Source organism: Oreochromis aureus, linkage group 13, assembly GCF_013358895.1.
Source record: "Oreochromis aureus strain Israel breed Guangdong linkage group 13, ZZ_aureus, whole genome shotgun sequence".
Taxonomy (NCBI): domain Eukaryota; kingdom Metazoa; phylum Chordata; class Actinopteri; order Cichliformes; family Cichlidae; genus Oreochromis; species Oreochromis aureus.
This window is the reverse complement of record NC_052954.1, coordinates 25,997,648-26,020,431: the sequence shown is the minus strand read 5'-3', so window position 1 is coordinate 26,020,431 and position 22,784 is coordinate 25,997,648. Positions and strand designations below refer to the sequence as shown.

General features: G+C 37.9%; 1 protein-coding gene across 1 annotated transcript in view; it reads right to left on the bottom strand.

Annotated features, from left to right (window-relative positions):
• anapc1 (anaphase promoting complex subunit 1) overlaps positions 1-22,784 on the bottom strand; it is a 58,526-nt gene that overhangs the window by 2,110 nt on the left and 33,632 nt on the right. Inside the window, exons 43-51 of the mRNA XM_031745602.2 lie at positions 22,522-22,715; positions 15,903-15,989; positions 14,681-14,798; positions 11,817-11,894; positions 10,374-10,441; positions 10,086-10,224; positions 8,141-8,227; positions 4,328-4,423; positions 3,476-3,665 (exon numbers count right to left, since the gene is read on the bottom strand). Of these exons, the coding sequence (XP_031601462.1) occupies positions 3,476-3,665; positions 4,328-4,423; positions 8,141-8,227; positions 10,086-10,224; positions 10,374-10,441; positions 11,817-11,894; positions 14,681-14,798; positions 15,903-15,989; positions 22,522-22,715 (1,057 nt within the window). The remainder of the gene's footprint in view (positions 1-3,475; positions 3,666-4,327; positions 4,424-8,140; positions 8,228-10,085; positions 10,225-10,373; positions 10,442-11,816; positions 11,895-14,680; positions 14,799-15,902; positions 15,990-22,521; positions 22,716-22,784) is intronic.

Here is a 22,784-nt window from a genome sequence, read left to right as displayed (position 1 = left end):
GTCCCTGGTGATTTTAAGGGTGGAAATCTCTGTCTCTCTCAGAACAGCTGTGTGAGAAAAGGTCACAGAAAAATAAGTCCTACACTGCTGAATTTCCTTACGTTTTCTAAAAACGCAATTCAAAACTAATCTTTAATTGATAATAATCCCTTTCAGCATTGCATGAAATTCAAAGACTCTCACTGGGAAATATCTGTGACTTCTTGTGTATCTCAGTATCTTTTATGAATGAATTCACTGCTACATGCAGTCACTTCTCAGAAAGATACAAGGGTTGAAACTAGAATCATAAAAATAACAAGCAAGCTCTTGATACATATTTCATTCATGGTTGAGTTCCAGAGAACTTCAACATTCCTGATGCTTGAGGTCAAGCTAGTTTGGATTTCCTTTCAGCTGTCTGCCAGAGGCGAGAGGCGTCACAAAACATAAAAGTAAAGGCATGTTTGAATTATTTCATGAATGCAGTCTCATCCAACTACTTCACCTCTTTCCCACGCTGCTTATTGTGCATTTATTACCATGAGGGTGTGTTAGTGTACTTGTGTGTGCAAATTCTGTGATGGAATGTGTGTTTGTTTAACTATATACACAGGCTGTTTAACTTCTAAACTATGACATTAATGTGCTACACCCGTTACAGGAAAACAAGCTGAAACACATCCTGCCTGTGAAATATTCAGCATGTGACACTGCTGCTCAGCAGAGCCAAGTCTTTGTCACATGCAGGCACAGCAAAAACAAATGCTCACTCATATATATATAGATATATAGATAGGTGTCAGCTGAGGAAAGTCAGCTGCTAGCTAGACATTGTTCAAAAGCAACCAGTTTTTTTTTTTCTAGAGAGAGAGATAGATAGATATATATATAGATATATAGATATATAGATATATATATATATAGATATATAGATAGATATATATATATATATATATAGATATATAGATAGATATATATAGATATAGATATATATCTATCTCTCTCTCTAGAAAAAAAAAACCTGGTTGCTTTTGAACAATGTCTAGCTAGCAGCTGACTTTCCTCAGCTGACACCTGTCATATGGTGGCCTTCTCTCTCATACAACTTGCCACATTGTCCTTAAAGTTGACTATTACGCCAATTTCCTGCTCCACTCAACTCTATTTTAATCAAACAAAACAACATGAAAACAAAGGTCACCTACAATATTACAGAGAAAACTGCACCAATCAGATAATCCCCTATGCACAAGCACTAGGCAACAGTGAAAACAACCCCCTTTTAATGACAATGCCTGTCTACCAAATTATGGGAGACTGGCAGCTGGTTCCACATGAGAGGTCCATAATAGCCGGAGGCTCTGTATATGATTTTACTTTTAGAAATTCTAGGAGCCACAAGTAAGCCAGCAGTCTGAGACCAAAGTGCCTGGAAAATACGAGGAAATAAAGTACGAGGAAATCTTTAAGATATCATGGTGGCTGATTATTGAAGACCTTGTCATTGAGAAAGATTTTAAATTTAACAGGGAGCCATAGAAGAAAAGCCAAATCACTACTCTCGCTCCGGTATTTTGGATCAACTGAAAGCTTTTCAGAGAACTTTAAGAACAACCTGATAATAATGAATTACAATAGTCCCATGTAGAAGTAATAAATGAATGAAGTAGTTTTCTCCTCTGTCTAGTATGACAGAGAAGGGCGCTAGGGATAGGATGAGATGGAAAGACGATCCACTGTGGCAACCCCAAAAGGAGCAGCTGAAAGGAGATTATAGAAATTCAAGAATGAAGGGGGGAAAAAATAAAGATGGATAAATGAATGAATAAATAAATAAATGGAGCATTTAGGACAGTCTAAAACCTGAGATCTGAAAAATTCCCCCCAACGTTGTTGATATATAGTAAGAAACACTTGAAAAAACAATCCACCTATTATTCAATGAGTGAGAGACAATTATTAACACCGTTTCAACTCAACAGAGAGCAGGACCCACAGTGAGCAGAAGTTGTGTTTGCTAAATGTGTTACTGAATAGCGTAAGACATCTGAGCCTTTGCTCAGCATTCTTCATGTTGTTTTCATCTTGATACCATCAATTGATACCCACATCAGACATTTGTAGCAGCAAACATCAGCAATCTGTCCCGCATCATATGCTTTCTTCTACCAACACATTCAGCACGTCTTTACATCTGTTTAAACGTGGTGTAAATGCAACCAGACAAGAAATGCAAACAGATTCTTTGTTACACAGCACAGAGGAAAGCCCCATCTCTGCTGGTCAAGAATGTATTTGGAGTTGAAACATTCCTTTCTTAACATTTTAACAGCAGTGCTTTGGGTAAAAAGAATTAGTTACAGATGTGATCTTTGCAAGACAGATGTTTGTGCAAGCAAACATCAAAAACCTCAACTCAGGAACTGACCTGTTAGCACATAAAAGACATCAGCTTTTATTTTTGGGAGGGCGAACATGTTATATATAAAACAGTTTTTATACATGACTGCAATGCACCCTGAGTGTTTGATCCAGGAAGAAATAAGTCATTTTCATTATTAATTTTTATGATTGTCACATCTTGATTAATCATTAACTACACCAAGTGCAGACACAGTTAGTGACCTTGGGTTTAACTGCTAAAAGAAATTATCAAACACTATCAATTAGTCCTCTGTGACCTGACTAGGCTATTTTTAGTTTCAACCTGAGCACAGACTCTTTAGTTTAAAGGTTTGTAAGATTTAACCTCTCTTCATTAATCCTTGAATTACCCCTCTTACAGTTAGGCCCATAATTTGTTGAATGAAGACCATTTTTCTAGTTATGCCTCTGTACACAGTCACAGTGGATTCCCTTTCCCCTTAAATGCATTGCTAGGCGTTTACTAACTGCTTTTAGCAAATGTTTGTTTGTGGGTCTCTATGTTCAGTTTTGTCTTCAACAACTGAAAAGCATGCTCTACAAGGTTAAGATCAGATGACTGACTTGACCATTGAAGAATATCCCATTGACCAATGGGATCTCAAGGTTTCTCTTTCTTTATCCTTTGGGTCAGGTCATCCTGTGCTTTGGGTTATGATATCCTATGGTTCGGGTTCGAGTATAGCCCTGTTGTGAAGTTGTTTTTTTTTTCTTAACCACAGAAATAATTCTGTCATTATGTACTTTAGTTATCTTCTCTGCTCTTTTAGGCCTTTGGGTGTTGCTGAGGTGGCCAGTGCATTCATCCGTTTTAAGAATGCACCGGATTGATTGTCTGGTCACTCCTAAAGTGTTTCCTCTCTAATAGGTTTACTCGGGTTTCTCTGTCTAACAATGGCCTCCTTCATTTGAACGGATCTCTCTTCATTTCTTCTTCTATCTCAATGAAAAATACAAATTCAACACTTGTGGTGGTTTACGCAAAAATGTGTCTTTGTCCAAAAAAACCCCCAAAATAAAACTATGGACCCAATTAAAGGAAAGGTCTGAACATGTAATCTCTCTTCACCTTTGAGCCAGCTGTCGAGTGTGGCATCCACCGCATTCTTCATGACCGGCAGAAATTCAGAGGTAAGCAGGGTGTCGCGGCGGTTTGCAGGACCTCGCTGCATCCTGCTGTCCCACAATTCCACTACCAGACGCAACTGCCACAAGGGAAAGGTCTGCAGCAAGTCACCCCGACGCAGAGCTGACACTGCCTGAGAGACACCAGCAAAGGCAATGTGTTCATGTGTCTTAACAGATGTAGAGCACTTACTGAAGGACTGTCAGGCCTATCTAGAAGTGGATATTTAAAAAGCTTGCAAAATGATTTGATTAGGAAATTAGCTTATTTTTTGTGGTTTATTTGCCAAAGCTTTATTTCTGTATGAATTTTTATTTTAAAAATACAAAACAACACTCTGTACTCCAGGGGAAAAAAAACTGCCTATAAAAATTTGGTGGTATGAGACAAAGGAACTTTAAATATAACAGGTAAAACTAAAAAGTAGGAAAGACTACTTGACATTCTAATACACCTTCCAATTTATCTGATATATATACATATGTATGATGTATAGACTTACAGTTATACCCTGTTATTGGTCTAGATTTTTGATATCCACGATTCAAAGAATATTACGTGTTTGTAAATGAATTTTCAAACTTTAAGGTAAATGTTTTTTCAGTTCATTTCCCTTAATTCCCGTAATTTAAAACTTAAGCAAACCTGACATACACCAGTATTTCATTTCATGGAATTTCTTTTATGGAACATTTGTGTTATTGTTACTTGGTTGTTTAATTGCTCTACAATTGCTAAAATGTACTGACAGGGAAGAGTCGCCTCTTTCTCACATAATCTGTTTGTTTGCGTTACCTGCTCGATAGCAATATACGTGGGCAGCATCTCTGGACACTCCTGCGTCACACATTCGTACAGCATAGCTGAGAACAACACTAGAGTATCTTCTCTCTGCAAAGACAAAACATGGAGTATGTGTGTGACAATTCGACAAGGCTCCAGCTCACACAACATACAGAAAAATATGTCTCCCTCTCAAAAAAGGGATGTGAATTAAGTTCAGACTTCTAAGCGTTACAAAAGATTTTAGGTTTACTAAATATGTGCATTAACCGCTTATACTGTTGGCCACTGAAAAATGTCCATATTCTCCCGTTTGAGAAACCTTTGGACTATATTTGGAGTATGTTTTGTGTCATTATCCATTTCCACTCTGAAGCACTTTTTTGGATCTGAGCAGAGAGTATAGCCCTGTGCACTTTACAATATATTCTGCTACTTCTTCTGTCACATAATCAATAACCAAGAGTAACCAAGTTTCTTTGACAGCTATACAGGCCTATATGACCATATAACATTGTCCCTACTATGTTTTACAGATGAATTAGTATGCTTCAGATCATGAGTTCCTTCGCCATACTTTTCTTTTCCCATCATTCTGGTACAAGCTAATCTTTCATCTGTCCAAGGGATGTTTTTCTCAGAAATGTGCAGGCTCTTTTGAGTGTTTTCTGGCTTGCACCTTGTTGTAAACCCCCTGCATTTACATCAATGAAGGAGTCTTCTTGATAGATTATGTGAAGGGGTTTTTCTTAACTGGCTGACCGATGGATTCCTTCTTTTAAAGGTGATTGGTTTACTTTGATTTTGATTTCCTAACAGTCTCTTTCATTTGCATTAACATCTCATTGGGCCTTATACTGAGATTTCCAGGGCAATGGTACCAAATGCAAGTTCAACATTTGAACTCCACAGCCTCCTAGTAAATACACCTATGGACGTTCAAGATCGTACGTCGCCTTGTTCTCCAGTTTCATTCGCATTCACAAGATTTTCAGAAAACTGGACCTCTGACCTCGATCTCAAGGTCGCTAAGATCAGAAGATTTTTAGTAGATACACCCGCTGGTATCAATTTCAAAATCGTACAAAATCTCTTCGTTCTCAAGTTATCACATTTACAAACTTGGTTGGCCACACTGCCTGCCCACCCGGCGGGTGACCAATCAGCCTTTTATAACTAAGGGGTAAAAATGGCTCTCTCTCCTAAACAATGAATGCAACACTTTTGTTAAAACCCTTGAATTCAAGCTGAAAGCCTGCAGTCAGCCACATGTTTAGTGTATTAAATTGTGTCGCCGTCTAAAATTGTATGAATTTAACTGAAGTTTGTGCAGACCACAGAACACATGTTGATCATTTCCTTATATAGAAGCTAAACACGGATTAAAAACTAAATTCATTACTTTTAAGACCATCTGTTCACTTTAGGCACACTCTATTGACAAGGAGAAATACGGAGCCTGTTGGGATCTGTATATTTATATTCTAGGCATGGAGCTATTTCACACCACATTGATACCAGACAGCAACGAATCTTGCAATTACACGCCAGAAAACAATTTCCTGAATTTACAGACTATGTTTACATTTAATAAACAAGTAAATGTAGAAGATGCAGAAGCAGAAATGCTGAGATTGAACTGATAAACTAGACGAACAGCAAAGAGATATCCTCCTGTTCTTAAATTTAATTACAGAACACTATGCTTCAACATGATTAATTTTCTTCCATTTCACCATGCAAGTTGAAACCAATGACCTCCGTGCAATCTAACCAATTACCCAGATGTGACAAAGCAGCCACTTTACTCAAAATAAGAGTCAAGTGATTAATAAGAAGATCAAGCATTGGTCAGAACAATCTATAGAATGCATGTACAACTTGTGCCATATTTCAAGCACCTAAAAGTCAACCAGCTGTAAGGTAAGCATTTTTTGGCTGTCATTACAGTTTATTTTTTTCATTAAGCTTGGATGCAAACCTGTTTTGACTGAAATATCCTAAAAACTATTCTTACTTCATAACCAATCTTTTTTGCGAGTTCTGTGATTTCACTTTTACCAAATTTATTACTAAAAGTAATGATCAGCTCATTAAAGGCACAGAATGTGTGATTTTGAGGTCAAAATTGAGGTGAAATATAGTACAGATGTTAAAATGACGCGTGCAGGTATGTTAAGGGGTAATAACCTGGGTGAGTTTTGAATTTATTCAATACTTTGCCTTTATATTTGCCTCTATATTTGCAAACTAGTAGCAAATATTTAGAGCTGATCAACAAATATCTGCTAATATACTCAACTTAAAAGTAATGAATACAGGAAAAATGATACTTGGAAAACTTCAGCATATGTGCATTATGCAGACTGGCCTCAGAGGGTCATGTGCATGCCTGTTATTTCACTCTTGTTGGGATGTTGACTCAAAGTCAAGGTCTTGAATATTTCCCACATTTCTACCAAGATCTACTGTAGCTGTACTTGAAACTTGTTTTGTGTGTGATTGTACAGACACATTACATTTGTAAACATATAAAACACCGACACGGAGTCTGGTCAATGCTTCCTATCTGCTTTTAATTTACGCTCATCTCCTCTAAAGGCTGATATGGTTGTCTGTAGTTAGTTTTCCTTGATTTTTCATCTTTATGTTTATCGTTTGCTATAGCAGTTTCCTGAAATTGTCTTTATTCTTTATATAGAGAACAATTCTTTTTAATATATTTGTAACAATATAAAATCATGCTCATGGATGGGTTGTCCTGCACAAGACCTGAATCAGGATACAGGAATACATGGTGTATGAAAATTGTTGTTTATCTAACACAAAACTGACCTATTCGGGTTTTGTCTAACATGAATCTGGGAAGATATTTAATTAGCTTTTTGTATTTTTCCATTGCTTAAGTCAGAGCTCCTCCACAATCTTGGCTCCTTGTTTACTCTAAAGGGTAGAGGAGTTTTGTTTACAATGTAACTATATTTCATTGCCAACTATGTTAACAACAAAGCTGTGAGATATAAAATGATTAAATTCCTTTGAAAGGTCAGGCTTCCTTGGAAAATTGACAAACTCTTGTCTGGAATAACTCTCTAAAAATACTGGCAACTGCGAAGTGGTACCCCTCAGCCTCTTAGTAGGCACAGCTATGGTGCATTTTTGCAGTTTTTCTCAAGCTATTGCATTTCAGAAAACTTATTCTGACCTTGAGATCAAGGTCACCAAGAATCAAATTCATCCAAGATTTTGAGTAGAAGCACCTATGTTATTAATTTGGAATCTCTTTCTTCAGTTATTGCATTTAAAAGATTGTTCAGAAAAGCTATTTTGACCTTGAGGTCAAGGTCAATGAGAATCAAACTCCTTCAAGAGTTTGAAGCTCTTGCATCGCTTTGATCTCAGGTTATCGAATTCAGAAATATCAGGTGCAAGGAGCCAGCCTCCCGCCTGGTGGGGTGATGATAATAACCCATCAGACTTTTACGACTGAGGGGTAAAAATGATCGGTTCTGTAAAAAAAAAAAGAAAAAAAGGGAAAACGCTGGATGCATCTGGATAAATGAAAACACCCTTTGTTTGTATTTATATTCAACACATTTGCTTTAGAAATCTTACAGTAAACCATAACTCACCACTGAGCTGGCATCTCCTAAGGAAAAAAAAATCTGTTTAAGGTTGAGTGTTTTGCAATATCATTATACTCCTTGTGAGCCACAGGCGCTCTGTTGCTCACCCACAACAGTAACATGACTGCAGGGATAAGCAATTATGGAGGAAACTTGCCTTCAGAGTGTATCCATATCTATTTCTGGATGTAAAACTCACATGTTTCATCCCTTCAGAAGTTTTACAGAAGAGCTCGGCAAAGGAGACAAGAGCTGGCTCAGAGGTGAACGTAGAGATTGCTTCAGGCTGCAGAAAAACATAAAACAGTTGTAATATTACTATAAATTAACATATGAAGGAGAAAGAGAGAAGGGGAGGGATACAAAAGACAGATATAGAAGCATTTGAAGGAAGAAGACATTTAATATAAGGAAGCGGCACAAGAGATGTGATCTGAAGAAATAAATAAAATCTTAATTAACACTTTTCAAACAAATCAAATTCATCTTAAAGTGTTATATAAACACGAGACAAAACAGAGGAAAAAGAGGAGACTATGGCAAAATTTCAACAGAGAAGATCAGAAAGAAAGAGGAAAATAGAAGAAGAAATTAAGTGGGAGGAGGAGAGTGTGGACAAGTGGAATAAATAGTGTTTGTTTTTCCCCCTCTGGACTTCTAAGTATATTGACAGCGTACACTGAGACCATCAGGAAACCAGTAAATAGTCTGTCAACCACACAGCTGCCTACTGAACATGTAGTGACAACCTGCCAAGACTGGACACAAGCATTCACTGGGGAGGAGGTCAATTCATTTCCAGTCACTCCTATTAATTTGTTTGTCTGTTTTCAAATCAATTTTTAAAGAAGCGTTTGTAAGAAACAAAATGCAATGGAAAACTTAAATTGGTAGGGATTGGTATAGAAACCCCCCCCCCAAACTATTAACTGCAAATCAACAGTATATCAAAGTCATGTTCTTAAGAAATAGGAAAATATATACCAAAGATCTGACACAGGATGTGTAAGATGCATCTGGCCCCTCAGTTGATGGAACTATAGTTATTAATGCAGATTATAAATCAAAAAGAAAAAGGGCACTACGAGCATCTGTGGATTAGTAGTATCCGACTCTCTACCCTTGCTTATCTCAGGCTTCTGAAAGCCGTGTGCAGTACAGTAAGCAAATTGTTGAAGGAGCTCATTTGCAGATGAATTCACTGGAAAGATGCAAACTAACAAGAGTGTGGTCCAAGTTGAGGTGAGCTTTGCATTTGGCACTGTGTGGTAAAACTTTGTCTATTAAAGAGGGAGAGACACGAATTAAATAAGATAACCTATAGAAAACTAAGAATAAAATGGCTGTTCTTTTCAAATTTGTAAGATAAAATTTTCTCACTTCAACTACAACGCATCTAAAATTTTCCACCACCTGTAGATTTTGGTCTATGTGTATTAGGAGAAAAGCATAAACAAAAAAAGTTTGATAATGCTTACAAAACCTATAAACCTACATAAAAATGTACTAAAGCCTTCATTAACCTGCCACATGTTAATGGACTCTCACCACTAACAAGTACACTACAGAAAGTCAATACAATGCTGATGCTCTGGTTGATAGTAGCAAACTTAATCTAATTTTTTAAAAAGGTGGATATTTATTTCATTTAGCACAGTTGCTTCAGAGTTTACAGTGAAACGAAATTGATCGGTTAGCACCTACGCTGAGCTCCAAGTCAGTGTTTCCTGTATCACAAATATGGCTCGCTTTTTCACCAGCTAAATCACCATGGTAACATAAGCTGAACACATAACATGAATGACAACAGGTTATGTTCTGACTTTCAGTTTAATATCAGCTGTTTTTCTCTTATTCTTTTTATTTACAGCATATTTTAAGTGTAATCTTCTGCTGGGGAAATATGATTTATACATAGGAAGTTGATTACGTTGCTAATATCATGAATGAAGCCCAAATGTAAAGTTATAGCAGTGGAAATTACTGTAGTTGGAGGTAACTGCAAATACAACTTCTCTCCGACTGGGGTTTTAGGTTTAGCCACATTACCTAACACAATGAAAGCCTGTTCATGTTGAACTTCCTTTATAATATAACCCTCAGGCTGGTATGTTATGATTTTCAGGTTGGTGTGACAGTTTTACCTTGAAGGCTTTGACTCCAGAGTTGCGGTGGTTGACTGTGGTGGCTAGCAGGCTCTTCCAACCTTGAGGGTCGTCCTTGTAGGGCAGCTGGCCAGCCCGTAGTTTTACATACAACACCCCATCTCTCGACAAGATGGACCTTAGAGAGATAACAAAAATAAGATTTGCATTTCCACTTAGATTCCACTTATACATTTACAATAAAAAGAAGGAATATGGTCCTTATCATTTAGCAGAATCATTACTGTAAACCTCTCCCAAAGTTATACATGTTCTCTCTATACTTGCTTTAGATGCTGTGTTTCTTTGCTGAGGTCTACAGACAGTTCCCAGTAACGTGGTCCTTTCACTTTTACCTGAAAAAAATATATTGACAAAAATGACAAAAAAGAGATTTTTAAGAAGTCCAGAAATGATTACTGCAATTAAAATGATTTTGGGTGGCATATGAAATCAGTGCTGTTAATAAGGAGACCGTAAACTTCTGTTCTAGAGAACAAAAGATGACTGCAGGAACGGGGTGAGATTCCCATCTTCGATAAGGGGGACCAAAGTGTGTGCTCCAGCTATAGGGGGAATCACACTTCTCAGCCTTCCCAGGAAAGTCTTTGCCAGGGTGCTGGAAAGGAAAGTCTGTCCGTTAGTTGAACCTCGGTTTTTGGCCCAGTCGCGGAACGCTAGACCAGCTCTTTACCCCCTTTAGGGTGTATGGGAGTTTGTCCAACGAGTCTACATGTGTTTTGTGGATTTGGAATTCGACTGTGTCCCTCGAAATGTTCTGAAGGGAGGTGCTTCGGGAGTAGGGGGTGTCTGGCCTGTTGCTACGAGCTATTCGATCCTTATACAACCATTGCAGGTGTGTTGTCTGCATAGCCTGCAATAAGTCAGTCTTGTGGGCGTTGAACTCGTCCATGGCTGCCCTATTTTCAACTATTCTGTTCATAATTTTTTTTATGGACAGAATTTCTAGGTGTAGTCAAGTGGTGGAAGCCTTCCACTTGGGCAGTCTCAGAATCTTGTCTCTGCTTTTTGGAGATGATGTGATTATGTTGGCTTCATCGGGCGGTGGCCTCCAGCTAGCACCGGAGCGGTTCGCAGCAGAGTGTGAAGTGGCGGGAATAAGAATCAGCACCTCCAAGTCTGAGCCCATGGCACTCAGCCAGAAGGGTGGCGTGTGCCCACTCTGGGTCAGGGACCAGTTACTGCCCCAAGTAGAGGATTTTAAGTATCTCGGGGTCTTGTTCACAAGGGAGTGGGAGCATGACAGACGGATTTGTGCTGCGACTGTAATGATGTGGACGCTGTACCAGGCTGTCGTGGTGAAGAGAAAGCTGAGAGTAAAAGTCAAGCGCTTCATTTACAGGTTGATCTGTATCACCTTAACCTATGGTCACAAGCTTTTGATAGTGACCCAAAATGAGAATGTGGATACAAGCAGTGGAAGCAGCTACTCTTCTTTTTCTGAAGAGTAGCTGGCCTTTCCCTTGGAGATAGGCTGAGGAGTTCAGCCATCCGGGAGAGGGTCAGAGCATAGCCACTACTCCTCCACTTCAAAAGGAGCCAGTTGAGGTGGTTCAGGAATCTGACAAGGATGCTGCCAGGTTGAGGTGTTCTGAATGGATGGATGGATGGATCAATGCATGGATGGATGGATGGATGGAAATGTGGCAACCCCTACAGGCAGCAGCCAAATAAAGGCAAAGAAGAAGAACTACTATTCTCTGGCTTTACCCGTTTGAGAAGTTGCAGCTCAGGAAGCAAGGTAGGAGCCATCAGTTCTACTGTTGTCTCGTCATACCACTTAGTCTCCTGAAAAAAAGAGGAAATACTGTCACTCACACTCACAAAGTTAGCCTGTAAGATCTCTAAGCACCTTACAATTGCACTATGACCCTTTTATCAGTACAGGGTATTAATACACATAATATTTTATAGTACTGAAACATAGAAACGATACATATTTGATCTATATTTACACGCAGTGTCACCAAGAAACTGCAACAGCAGTATAGAATAGCAGATTGTATGTGAATGTAACAGCATAACACCACGAGGGACAGCACCCCTAAATTCATTCACTTAAATTCATTTTGAAACAAACCATCTCCAAGTCTGAGTAAGTTTTCACAGATCTTAAAAAGCACACACACACACTTTTATACACACACACAGACACACTAACTGAGCACTCCACTGTGATTAAAATTTAACTGAGCCATTCTACTGAAGGTAGTCCTGACAAGCCTCCATCTTTCTTTATCTGTGGAAATGCATAGAGTTCAATTCAATTCTATACTTCACTGTTTATCTCTCTAAATGACTGTAGAAAACATTTACACAGTCACTGATCTCTCCCAGCAGCAGAATTTATAGAACTTGCAGTTTAAAACACAAATAACAGTTGAATAAGTTTTAGCAACAGTTGAAGATGAAAAGCAAAAGACACACAAAGGGATTCAAGTAATGATTCTGTACACAAATAAAAATTAGGTTCAGTTTATCTAGCCCTACAACATACTGTCAACCAGTGCCTTTTGCCCTGTTACAGCTGGGATACGCTCCAGCCCTCCATGACTCTTAACTGGATTAGCAGAAGAAAAATGGATGAATGGAAGCTTCTATATGGTGGTTGTTTTTTGAAGTTTGTAAATTCCCATCTCCTTGGGCTTCCTCAGTGTTTTGTCAAACTACAAAACCAGCAAAGAAAAGATTATAAGTGACTCATTAAAATATTAATGAAAATGACTACAACTATATGACGTAACTGAAAAAGGTTTTGGAGCAGACACTATTTGCTGGACATGCTAAAATTCACTAATGCTCGAGGCAGCATGGAGGTTACAAAGAAGGATCTTGCATCATTTCTCCCTTCCTCATTTCATCACTCTACAACAGTTCTACTATGACAAAACAATTTTCCTGCTCAGAGCACATCATTTCAAAAGTCTCTGGTTTTGCTCTGAAGTCCTTTTCTTAAAAAAAAAAAAAAAAAAATGAGTAATGACTTTTTCCTGACACACCTCTCACCTGATTTCCTCTCATTTTAGACACAAGCATGTTGACACCAACTGCTCCAAGACACCCAATGTCAAATGGTCTGCTTGTGGACTAAATTTGCAGAGAAGTTCTGAAGGAATAAGCAATTGCCAAAAGCAGAGAAGAATGCTCCCCAATTAATCCCAGATTATATTTTTGTGTGTATTTTACACATTTGAAGGTGTAAAAAAAAACCTGTTCTTCTTCTTACTATTACAATTTTTTTATGTTGGCGATCTATTTTGACGATGTATTTTTGATCATATGTTATAGCTAGTTTTGTTTAAAGTATGACAATAACTACACAATGCCAGTGTCGTCTGTCATTTATTTGAGTAAATTCCCATTACCTATTGGCTTTGTTCCCAAGAGTGTCAAATATTTGCTTTTACAGATATTCCCAAAAAAGCCAGCAATTTCTATGGAAAGTATTTACCTTCACACATGAATGGCTGACAACCATTGATACTGGGAAATGGCACCAATGTGCGTCACTGTGGCATCCTAATGATGCCACAGTGACGTACATAAAATTCTAACAATGTACTTGCTGACACAGAAAACAATTGCTGCTGTGTTTTAACACTTGGGATGTGTGTTGCCCTTAATACTAGCAACTTTTTTTTCCTTGAAGACTTTAGAGAGAGGTTTTGCTAAGCAGTTATGCTATTTTCACTTTCTCTTATATAAAACTGAAACCTACACAGTGCTGGATACCTGTTTTGGAAAAAACTAAGGTGCAGTGCAATGACTTTCCTCCATTTACATGTAACATGTTTAACTAAGAGCACATAGGCAGTAAGGCCGGCTTTTATTTAATGAAATCGTCACAGATTAATTTGAAAGCACATCTTTTGTCTTTCAAAATCAAGGATACTTGATCAAAAATAACAACGAGGAAAACAATGAGTGGCATATAAAACCATGCATGTCTACATACCAGAAAGGAAACTAAAGTTAACATAGGAAGAGATTATATATTTATGTACAACAACCAATTGTGCAGAAAAAGGAATACAACTGTATGAACAACTGAATTATTGCTAATCAGTTAAATACAACATTAATAGCAAATATATATATTTTTAGCTACTCATAAGCTGGCATAAAACTGCTGCTCTTAAAATTTTAAAATAGCACCAATATGAATGAGCGGAGACCACAGTAGCTGATTTTACACTGACATGAAGACGATTTAGTTTGAAAGTGTATGAAATCATACGTAGAGGAAGTTGACTAGCTAAAAGCAGTTAACACTGATAAAAAAGCAGAACACGGTGGTATAGTGGACAGGCAAGTTTTTCTAACACCTCAAAACGAACAGAAACCATTGTGCATTACACTCTACAGTCTGAGTCAGAACGTACATTTGCTTTTGTGCGAATGTAAAAATGGAGCACAGAGCACAGCAGTGCAGTTTGTGACAATGAGCTGTGACAAAGAATGAGAGGTGGTTTCAAAGGTGGCTTTGGGACAGGAAAAACTATGTTCAATTCTGAAACATGAACCCAATGGTCATTCACAGGTATTAGGTTGGTACATATTTCTTGTAACCTGACCTTGTAAGTGACCTCTAAAAGGGCATAGCAAGGCTTCAGGGAGTCCACATCCACAGGGACGAGCAGTCGAGGCTCCGCAGCCAGCACAGCCAGGTGCCGAAGAGCCTGCAGGTGGTAGCTACAGCAAACACAGAAATACAAATAAGCATTTGTTTTTTTGTTTTATGTTTTATTTACTAATATGAATGAATAGACATTCAATATTGTTTGTTAATATAAAGAATGACAGAGAATGTGTTGTTATTCTCCAAAATTGAGACAAGCTTAGTTTTTTTACTGCAAGTGTGCCATTCTAAATTTAACCAATCATACTCCACTTCAAGATTACATAATCTCTACACCATATTGGGGCATTAACACTCCCAACTCCGATATTGGTTAAAGGACCAGAGGTGTAGTGCTTAAAAAGTTTTCCTACCATTTTAGCTGTGATGTTCTAAGTATTAGACAACTAGACTGACTCAACAAAAATGGCAAAGCATTTCAGCATTTAAGAAAAGTGAAGTCAAAATTAAGGAAGGGGTTTTTGTTGGGTCTTAAGTCTCTGAAATGACAGTTGAAAATAAATTTAAAAGGAAACTAAAGCCAACTGAATCAGCAGCATCGGGGAAGGATTCGTGCAGGTTGTCTAGTACTTTTTTGGCAATCAAAGAGCAGAGACTGATTCTGAGCTTGTGGATACCATGCCGAAAGCACATCAGCTAATTAGTGCCAGAATATCACAGACGGCATACTTGTTACATTATTATCTTGACTTTTTTTTTCTTTTTTTTTTAAACACCAAATCTGGCCAATGAGCATGGGAAAGACTTCATCAAGATTTAAAAGTGATGGAAAACCAATATCAGGGAAGATTTAACTTGAGCATAATGGCTAATGACTACTGCTGGTTCTTGCACAGATAAACGGATGTGCAGTACCAGCGCAAAAGTAAGCACCACAAATATTTTTGAGCACACTGAACTTATTTTAAGCTAAATTGACAGAAAGATGCTTCAATGCATTTCTTGCATCGTCTTCTTATTTGTTTTCAGAATAAACACCAAAAACATTATGGTGGGAAACATGCAAGCTTAAATCGTGCACAATCATCTGTCCATCACTAATGAAATGATCACAAAAATCACATTTTCACAAGTTTCTATCGCTACCTTTTGGCATTTACACGAGTTTATCAACTAAACTCTTATTATAATATTGTGTGCATATGTATTAGTCTCACCGGTTGTCAGTGCTGTGAGCAGGGAAGTGTGGATACAGGGCACACAGCAGAGCAGCGATGGCTGAATTGGAGGTACTGAGGGTGTACCTGAAAGATGACATCAAACATCATCACTAAAAAAATAAAAATACACTGTTCTTTCTTTTCACAAAACATTAAAACATGTTCAGTACATACTGGTAGGTTTGTAAGGAGAATTTAATTACAGAAGCCATTGTAAAGAAAAACAAAAACAATAGATTTAACCAATAGAGTACTGTACAAAAGTCTTGAGTCACCAATGATCCAGACTTCCAAGTAATCTTACACTGAAACTTAGTGGCAGCAGGTCTTATGGAGTGAGGAATCCAATTTTGAAATGTTTGGTTCAAATTCTTGTAATTTTATACGAAGGTTAAGCAAGAGCTACAACAGTGTCTACAGCTATCTGTAGGCTCTTTCATGGTCTGCATTTCAGCCAGCTTTTCTGGGGATCTTGTCAAAATTAATGGAATTCTGATCCATAGCAAAATATAAAGAAATAAGATATTCCTCAAGACTTTTGCACTGTTTTTTGAATCTAAATATATATTTGAAGAACCTTGTGTATAAAAGCAAAACACATTCTTCCACATAAACTTTGTGTTCTGTTAGTTAAAGCAAGTGAGTGCTGTAATCCAGTTAAAACCTTTGAAGACTGCAGTAGAGCCTCTTAAACGTAATAGCTGGCAGTTAAGCATCTACTTTGACTCAACATTATTATAATGACCCCATTAGTCAGACAATAAAGGCTTCTTGTGTCTGGAAGGTTACTGAGGTTCAACTGGGATAAAGGATGTTGCTCTTCATTTAATGGCTCCTTAATGCTTTTAATTCCTCTAGTCTAGTAGTTCCAAACTTCAGGGTCAGCATGCCCTAGAGTTTCATAGAGGGTGTTACAGAAGTCCTGCAGCAAGTACACAGTAGACGGATAACACAATAATCATGCTTTGAGCAAAAAACAACCAAACTCTATTTCCAGCTTCTCAGTTCTTGATAAAAGTGAAAATTGTTTGGGCTTTGGAGCACAAAAATGACAAAACAATCACAATAAGAAAAATCTACACTTCTGTTAAACTAAATGTCCTACTTTTGCTTATACATTCCTTGAGACTGAATACCCTTATTGTACCCCCATAGCCTTCTAATAATTGCACTCAAAACTCTGGTTTCAAAACAGGCAATGACATATGGCAAAGGGAAAACAAGGACAAACAGGATGTCCTTAAAATCCTAAAACAATTGGGAGCCACTGCAGTGCTCTCTACCAAAATACTGTTTACTTTATACCGCTACACTAAAAGCACCTTAGTCCAATGAGGTGCTTTAGTGAAGCATCATCAGTTTTCTATTTTAAGCAAATAAAGATTTTTTTTCTGCTTGTAGCACTGAGTCAGTCAAGCTGACTAACAGCAACATTACACGACTGAAGCTTCCTACCATTTGGGCGTCTGGCTGCTGCTTAGACTAACAGGGGGATGAAGGCTAACAATCAGTTCTTTTGAGTCACTTTCCTTTTGTGCTGCGCTTGACATTTTCAAATTCTGTTGAAATGAATGAACTTCTAGGAGACTGAGCCAAAACAAAAAAGAAAAAGAAATAAATCCAAACAAAATAGGGGCAATTAGCAGAATCTAACTTAGTCAGTGTCAGTGGGACAAGTATAATATATCTTATGTGCTCATTGCTTAACAAACTAGTACAAACTGAAACTCGTGCAAACAGAAAGAACTCGTGATAGAAAAGCCACAGTCACCTTTGAAATACAGATCTAAGCCCTTTTCACACAAACTGTGTACACTGTTGGAAGAACTGGATTGAACTGCCCATTCTCACATACACAGTGAGAATGGGCAGACCGTGTTCTTACTAGAGATGGCACGATACCACTTTTTTATGTCCGATACCGATACCGATATCATAAATTTGGATATCTGCCGATACCGATATGAATCCGATATAGTGTGTTTTTTAATCAATAAAACTGTTTTTTTTAATATCTTGCTGCATTTTGTATAAGTTCATACTCAAGTTTAAATAAACAACAACACTAAAGCTATTCTGTTATACCTGTGTGTAAAAAATACACTGCACCCAAAATATTTCATAGTTCAGCAACACTGATCAATCTAATAAACCTTACCTAACTTAAAACCTAACTTAAACCTACTCCATCCTCCCTATTCTGGTATTTTAAAGAGTACTTAGCAGAAATATTAAGCAACCTAACTAATAGGGTTTCAAACTCCCAGCAAAAAAAAAAATTTTAAAAAAAATAGGGAACCACCCACCCTCCACCTCATGATGCTTAATCGATGTAATCAACTTTAATGCAGGGTTGCAGGGTGATGCAGGGTGAAAAAAAAATGCACAGAAACAAATTATTTTTCAAGAATAATTAAATAGATTCAAAATCTTTCTTCTACAGAATTGCAGAATTCATAGATGGAACCTTCCCAAAGGAAAAAGTACTATAGCTTACTAGGGTATATAGACTTAAGAGTTACTATATATAGTAATGGACTTCTATACATTTTACATCAGATTAAAACTTTGGGTGTAAGATTCAGATAATTATTTATTAAAAGCTACATATTTTAAATGAGAATAAGAAAGAAAAGTATGTCTTTGTGCCCCTTTTCCCTGTTCATGCCCTATCGGCCCCCTGGCTAAACTTTGCTAGATCCGCCCCTGCACAGTTACCAGCCGTCAGCTACGTAGAAAAGGATCCTGGTGTAGAAAGTAATATTAAATAAATTCTAACAACAGCTTATCAAGCTTAAACGTGCTGCTGTTGTTCAGCCGCTGGTTTCCTCTTTCTGGCGCGAAGTGGGCCAAAAACAAAGAAGAGAGACGGACTCGCAACAGAAAAGCCGATCAGCTGATCGTTAAGCAGTTTCACGATTGAAGTAGCGGCAGGAAGGTGAGGGAGAGAGAGAGGCAGTCGCTCCATATATCGGTTGTTAAGCTTAACATGGGAACGCTTTACAAACATTCAGTATGGGCTCAAAATGTGGTCATAAATATTTTGTACTTGTAAATCAGTTTTGTACTTGTAAATCAGGATTTGTATGTGTAAAAAGAATTTGTGCGTGCGTAAAAAAGATTTGTATGTGTAAAAGAATTTGTGCGTGCGTAAAAAGATTTGTATGTGTAAAAAGATTTGTGTGTGGACTTAGCCAAAAACCCCTGCAAGTTACAAGTACGAATTTTGACCCTATTTTTCTTCCTGTCATCTGATTGGTCAATGTCATGTCAATCACAAATGTAACAATCCAATCAGAGAACAGATGGGTTTGGCTGTCGGAGGGCACTTTTTGAACTGCAGGTCCTTGAAGGGTAGTACAGTTTGAAGCTGGAGGATCTCTATATAAATATCCGATAGCAGCTAGGTCCCCTTACTTTCAGCAGCTGTTGAAAGGATAAAGTTGTGGTATGTCAGTGGTTAGAAATACCATTATTACTTTAGGATTAGTTTAACACAAAGTCAGGGCTGACCCGGGACCATTGCTGTGAGTCACAGTGCGCAGCATAAAGGTCCTTTCACATCGGACGCAGGATGTGCTGCTAATGCTAACTGCTAACTAAAAGCAAAGGATCCAGAATTTGTTGCGCTGGCTGCTGAGCTCTGTGGGTTTTGCAGCAGCTCTACCTGTACTAGATGCACCTGCTCCTTGTCGTTTCTATCTCTGACTTTATGTCCTCTACAACAGTTTCTGTTTTTTTGCTAGTTCTTCAAATGTTCAATAAAAACATGTATGCTAATTCATAACGAAGAAAGCTTTGTAATGAAGACTGTCATTTCCAAAACACTGCCCCCCCGCGGTCCGCAGCGCTGTTGAAAAGCCTGTGGAAGTCCCTGTATAAAGCACGTAGACCTGTGACACAAAAATCACCAAACTCGGACGACCACAGACTGTTTTCCTTCGTGGTGAGGAAGGAAAACGCTGGGTTGGCATGTAAAGGGCATTTATTCCTTCAAGGACCTGCAGTTCAAAAAGTGCCCCTCCGACAGCCAAACCCATCTGTTCTCTGATTGATTGTTACATTTGTGATTGACATGACATTGACCAATCAGATGACAGGAAGAAAAATAGGGTCAAAATTGTACTTGTAACTTGCAGGGGGTTTTGGCTAAGTCCACACACAAATCTTTTTTTACACATACAAATCTTTTTACGCACGCACAAATTCTTTTTACACATACAAATCTTTTTTACGCACGCACAAATTCTTTTTACACATACAAATCTTTTTTACACACACACAAATCTTTTTTACACATACAAATCTTTTTTACGCACACACAAATTCTTTTTACACATACAAAACTGATTTACAAGTACAAAATATTTATGACCACATTTTGAGCCCATAATTCAGAGATGAACTTACACACTTGCTTTACTTCTCTCTGGGATAACTTCCTCGGAGATGAAATGCTGGTTTGGTAGCGAGGCTACAAACACACACAGCCGCTCTATCTTGTGAGGCATACTGCTACAACGTGCTACGGTTATGAGCCGAGTTACGCCGTGTTGCAAGTTTTGTGAGATGCTTTTTTTGATATTTAATGGATCGGAGTACATTTTTTATTTTTCGCCAATATCCGATCCAGTAATTTAGGTCAGTATCGGACCGATACCGATACGTAATATCGGATCGGTCCATCTCTAGTTCTTACTACTAGAAATACAACATCTGAGGCAGAGTAAGGGTATTGTAGGGTGAATTGTGTAGGGCAAATGAACACTGGCTCACAATATCTGTCCAGTTATCACATGGGGACAATCAGACATCAAACAATCTTTCTACTAGGGAGGTGACAGTTTAAAAATTATTCAATGTGAAATCCAGCTGTGTCAGACACAGTTTGCGTCACTTCAGTTTCCTACTGGGGGACAATTACCCAGCTCTATCTCAATTTAGATCCAATGGGAAGAGGAAACTAAATAAGTAAATAAAGAAGAAGTGAGGTTGAGGAAAGGGGAAATAAAGAACAAAAAGGATCACCAAATAAAGAGACCAAACGTAAATAGGAAAAACATACATGAGAAATTGAATGAGGAAAAAAAGAAGGGCCATGATGTAATGATAACTGCTAAATATGTGGAAAGCAAATGTAACCAGAACATTTTCAATGGAAACAGAGAGACTAAATGACATACGAGCAGACAGCGAGACTGCAGGAAACACGACAGTGACATAGCATGACTCTGTTACCCAGCATGACCTACAATCTCTGAAATGACACAAGACAAACTGCTTATGAAAATATATGCTATCGTGCAGAGCATTCAAACCTGCAGTCCTTACAGTGTGTGGGCTTTCAGCTGGCAGGTCTAAAATAAAATGTGACCTGAATGAAATGAAAAGGTCCATCCGATTATGGCTGTAGGTGGAGAGATGTTTTTGCAGAATGTGATGAAAGAGTGGGAGCTGTTGTTTCTCTTCAAAATACACAGACCAGGGTCAGCGGTTTGAGGAACCTAGCTTGGGTGTATGTTTGCATGCACATGTGTGCATGAATGTCATTCATTATGTGGAACACAGCACTCAAAGCAGACTCAAAGCAGACTTTTTTGTATTTGTGTGGCTAACCCACACTGTGCATGTGTACGTGTTGCATATGGTCTTTCCCAGAAAAAAGCAGGGTGGGTGTGGGCTTGCATGTATGGATGGATGAATGCATGCAATTGTTCAATTCAGGTGTCATATGACAGCCTATATACAGAATATAATTGAAACCTCAGTGTCTTCCTTCATTCAAGAAGCATTAGTAACATCAAAGTGTGTGTCTAAATGCGTGTATTTATTTTTTGAAGCATGATTCCTTAGAGGTCGTTGTGGAAGTTTAAAACAATGCCCACCTTGTTGGTACTTTGCCTGTTGTATAATCTTGAAATGATTTTATGTATGTAAACATTTGCATTTATCTATAAGTATATTGTACAGTTTCTTCGTCTTGTTGTTATTTTTATTACTACTGTACTTCCAAGCTTTACAGTTCTTCAGAAAAATCTACATCAGTGAACCACATTGTTGCATTGTGTGAGATGTGTTTCCAGTATCTTGAATACTGGAGCCACCATTGTTAAGATATCATCATTACAACACTAAATATGTATTCATCTACAGCTGAAAATAAAAGGCAGTAAATGGCCTAGTTGTTGCTTTTTGGAAACAAACATGATAAAAACTTATTACTGAGCCAGTAAAAAAGAAAAACCTATATTTAGAAACTTTTTAAAGTCACCTCATCAAAAAGTAATTTAGGACAGAGTAAGCCATTGCTAGCCAAGAGTTAGGCTAACTACAAGAAAACCAGCCTGATCTTTATGTTCAAGTAAAAAATATGTTCAGTGATGACAGAAAATGCTTTACCAGCCACTCTAACCTTTTCCCCAACGCAACTTGACAAAAGCCTTTTGATTTTTGGCCTGAAAATGCACTTCAACTATGAATGAATAATTGATAATTGATAGTAATTGATATGAATTCAAATGCATTATAGTTTTATACTAGTTTTTTTTTTCACTTGCAATAAGGAATATATTTTAGGATTGGGAAAACGGCTGTATTTTGGTTGTTCCCATCTCACCTGCCTCCTCCCAGAAAGAGCAGACCCAGTGCCATGTGATGAGCCATGTGGAAGCCATAGTTCATTTCACCACCAGTCCGCTTGTGGAAGAAACGGCAAAGCTGCAGGACCTTCAGGTTTCCTGTACCTGACATCACCATGGACATAGCCAGCAGAATCATTGACAGGCACGTCTGGAGGTTGTAAAATGTGTGCTAGGGAAGAAAAAGAAATCAAAGAGAAAATATTTTAACTGTAAGTCGATGAGGTAGCACAACATTGTT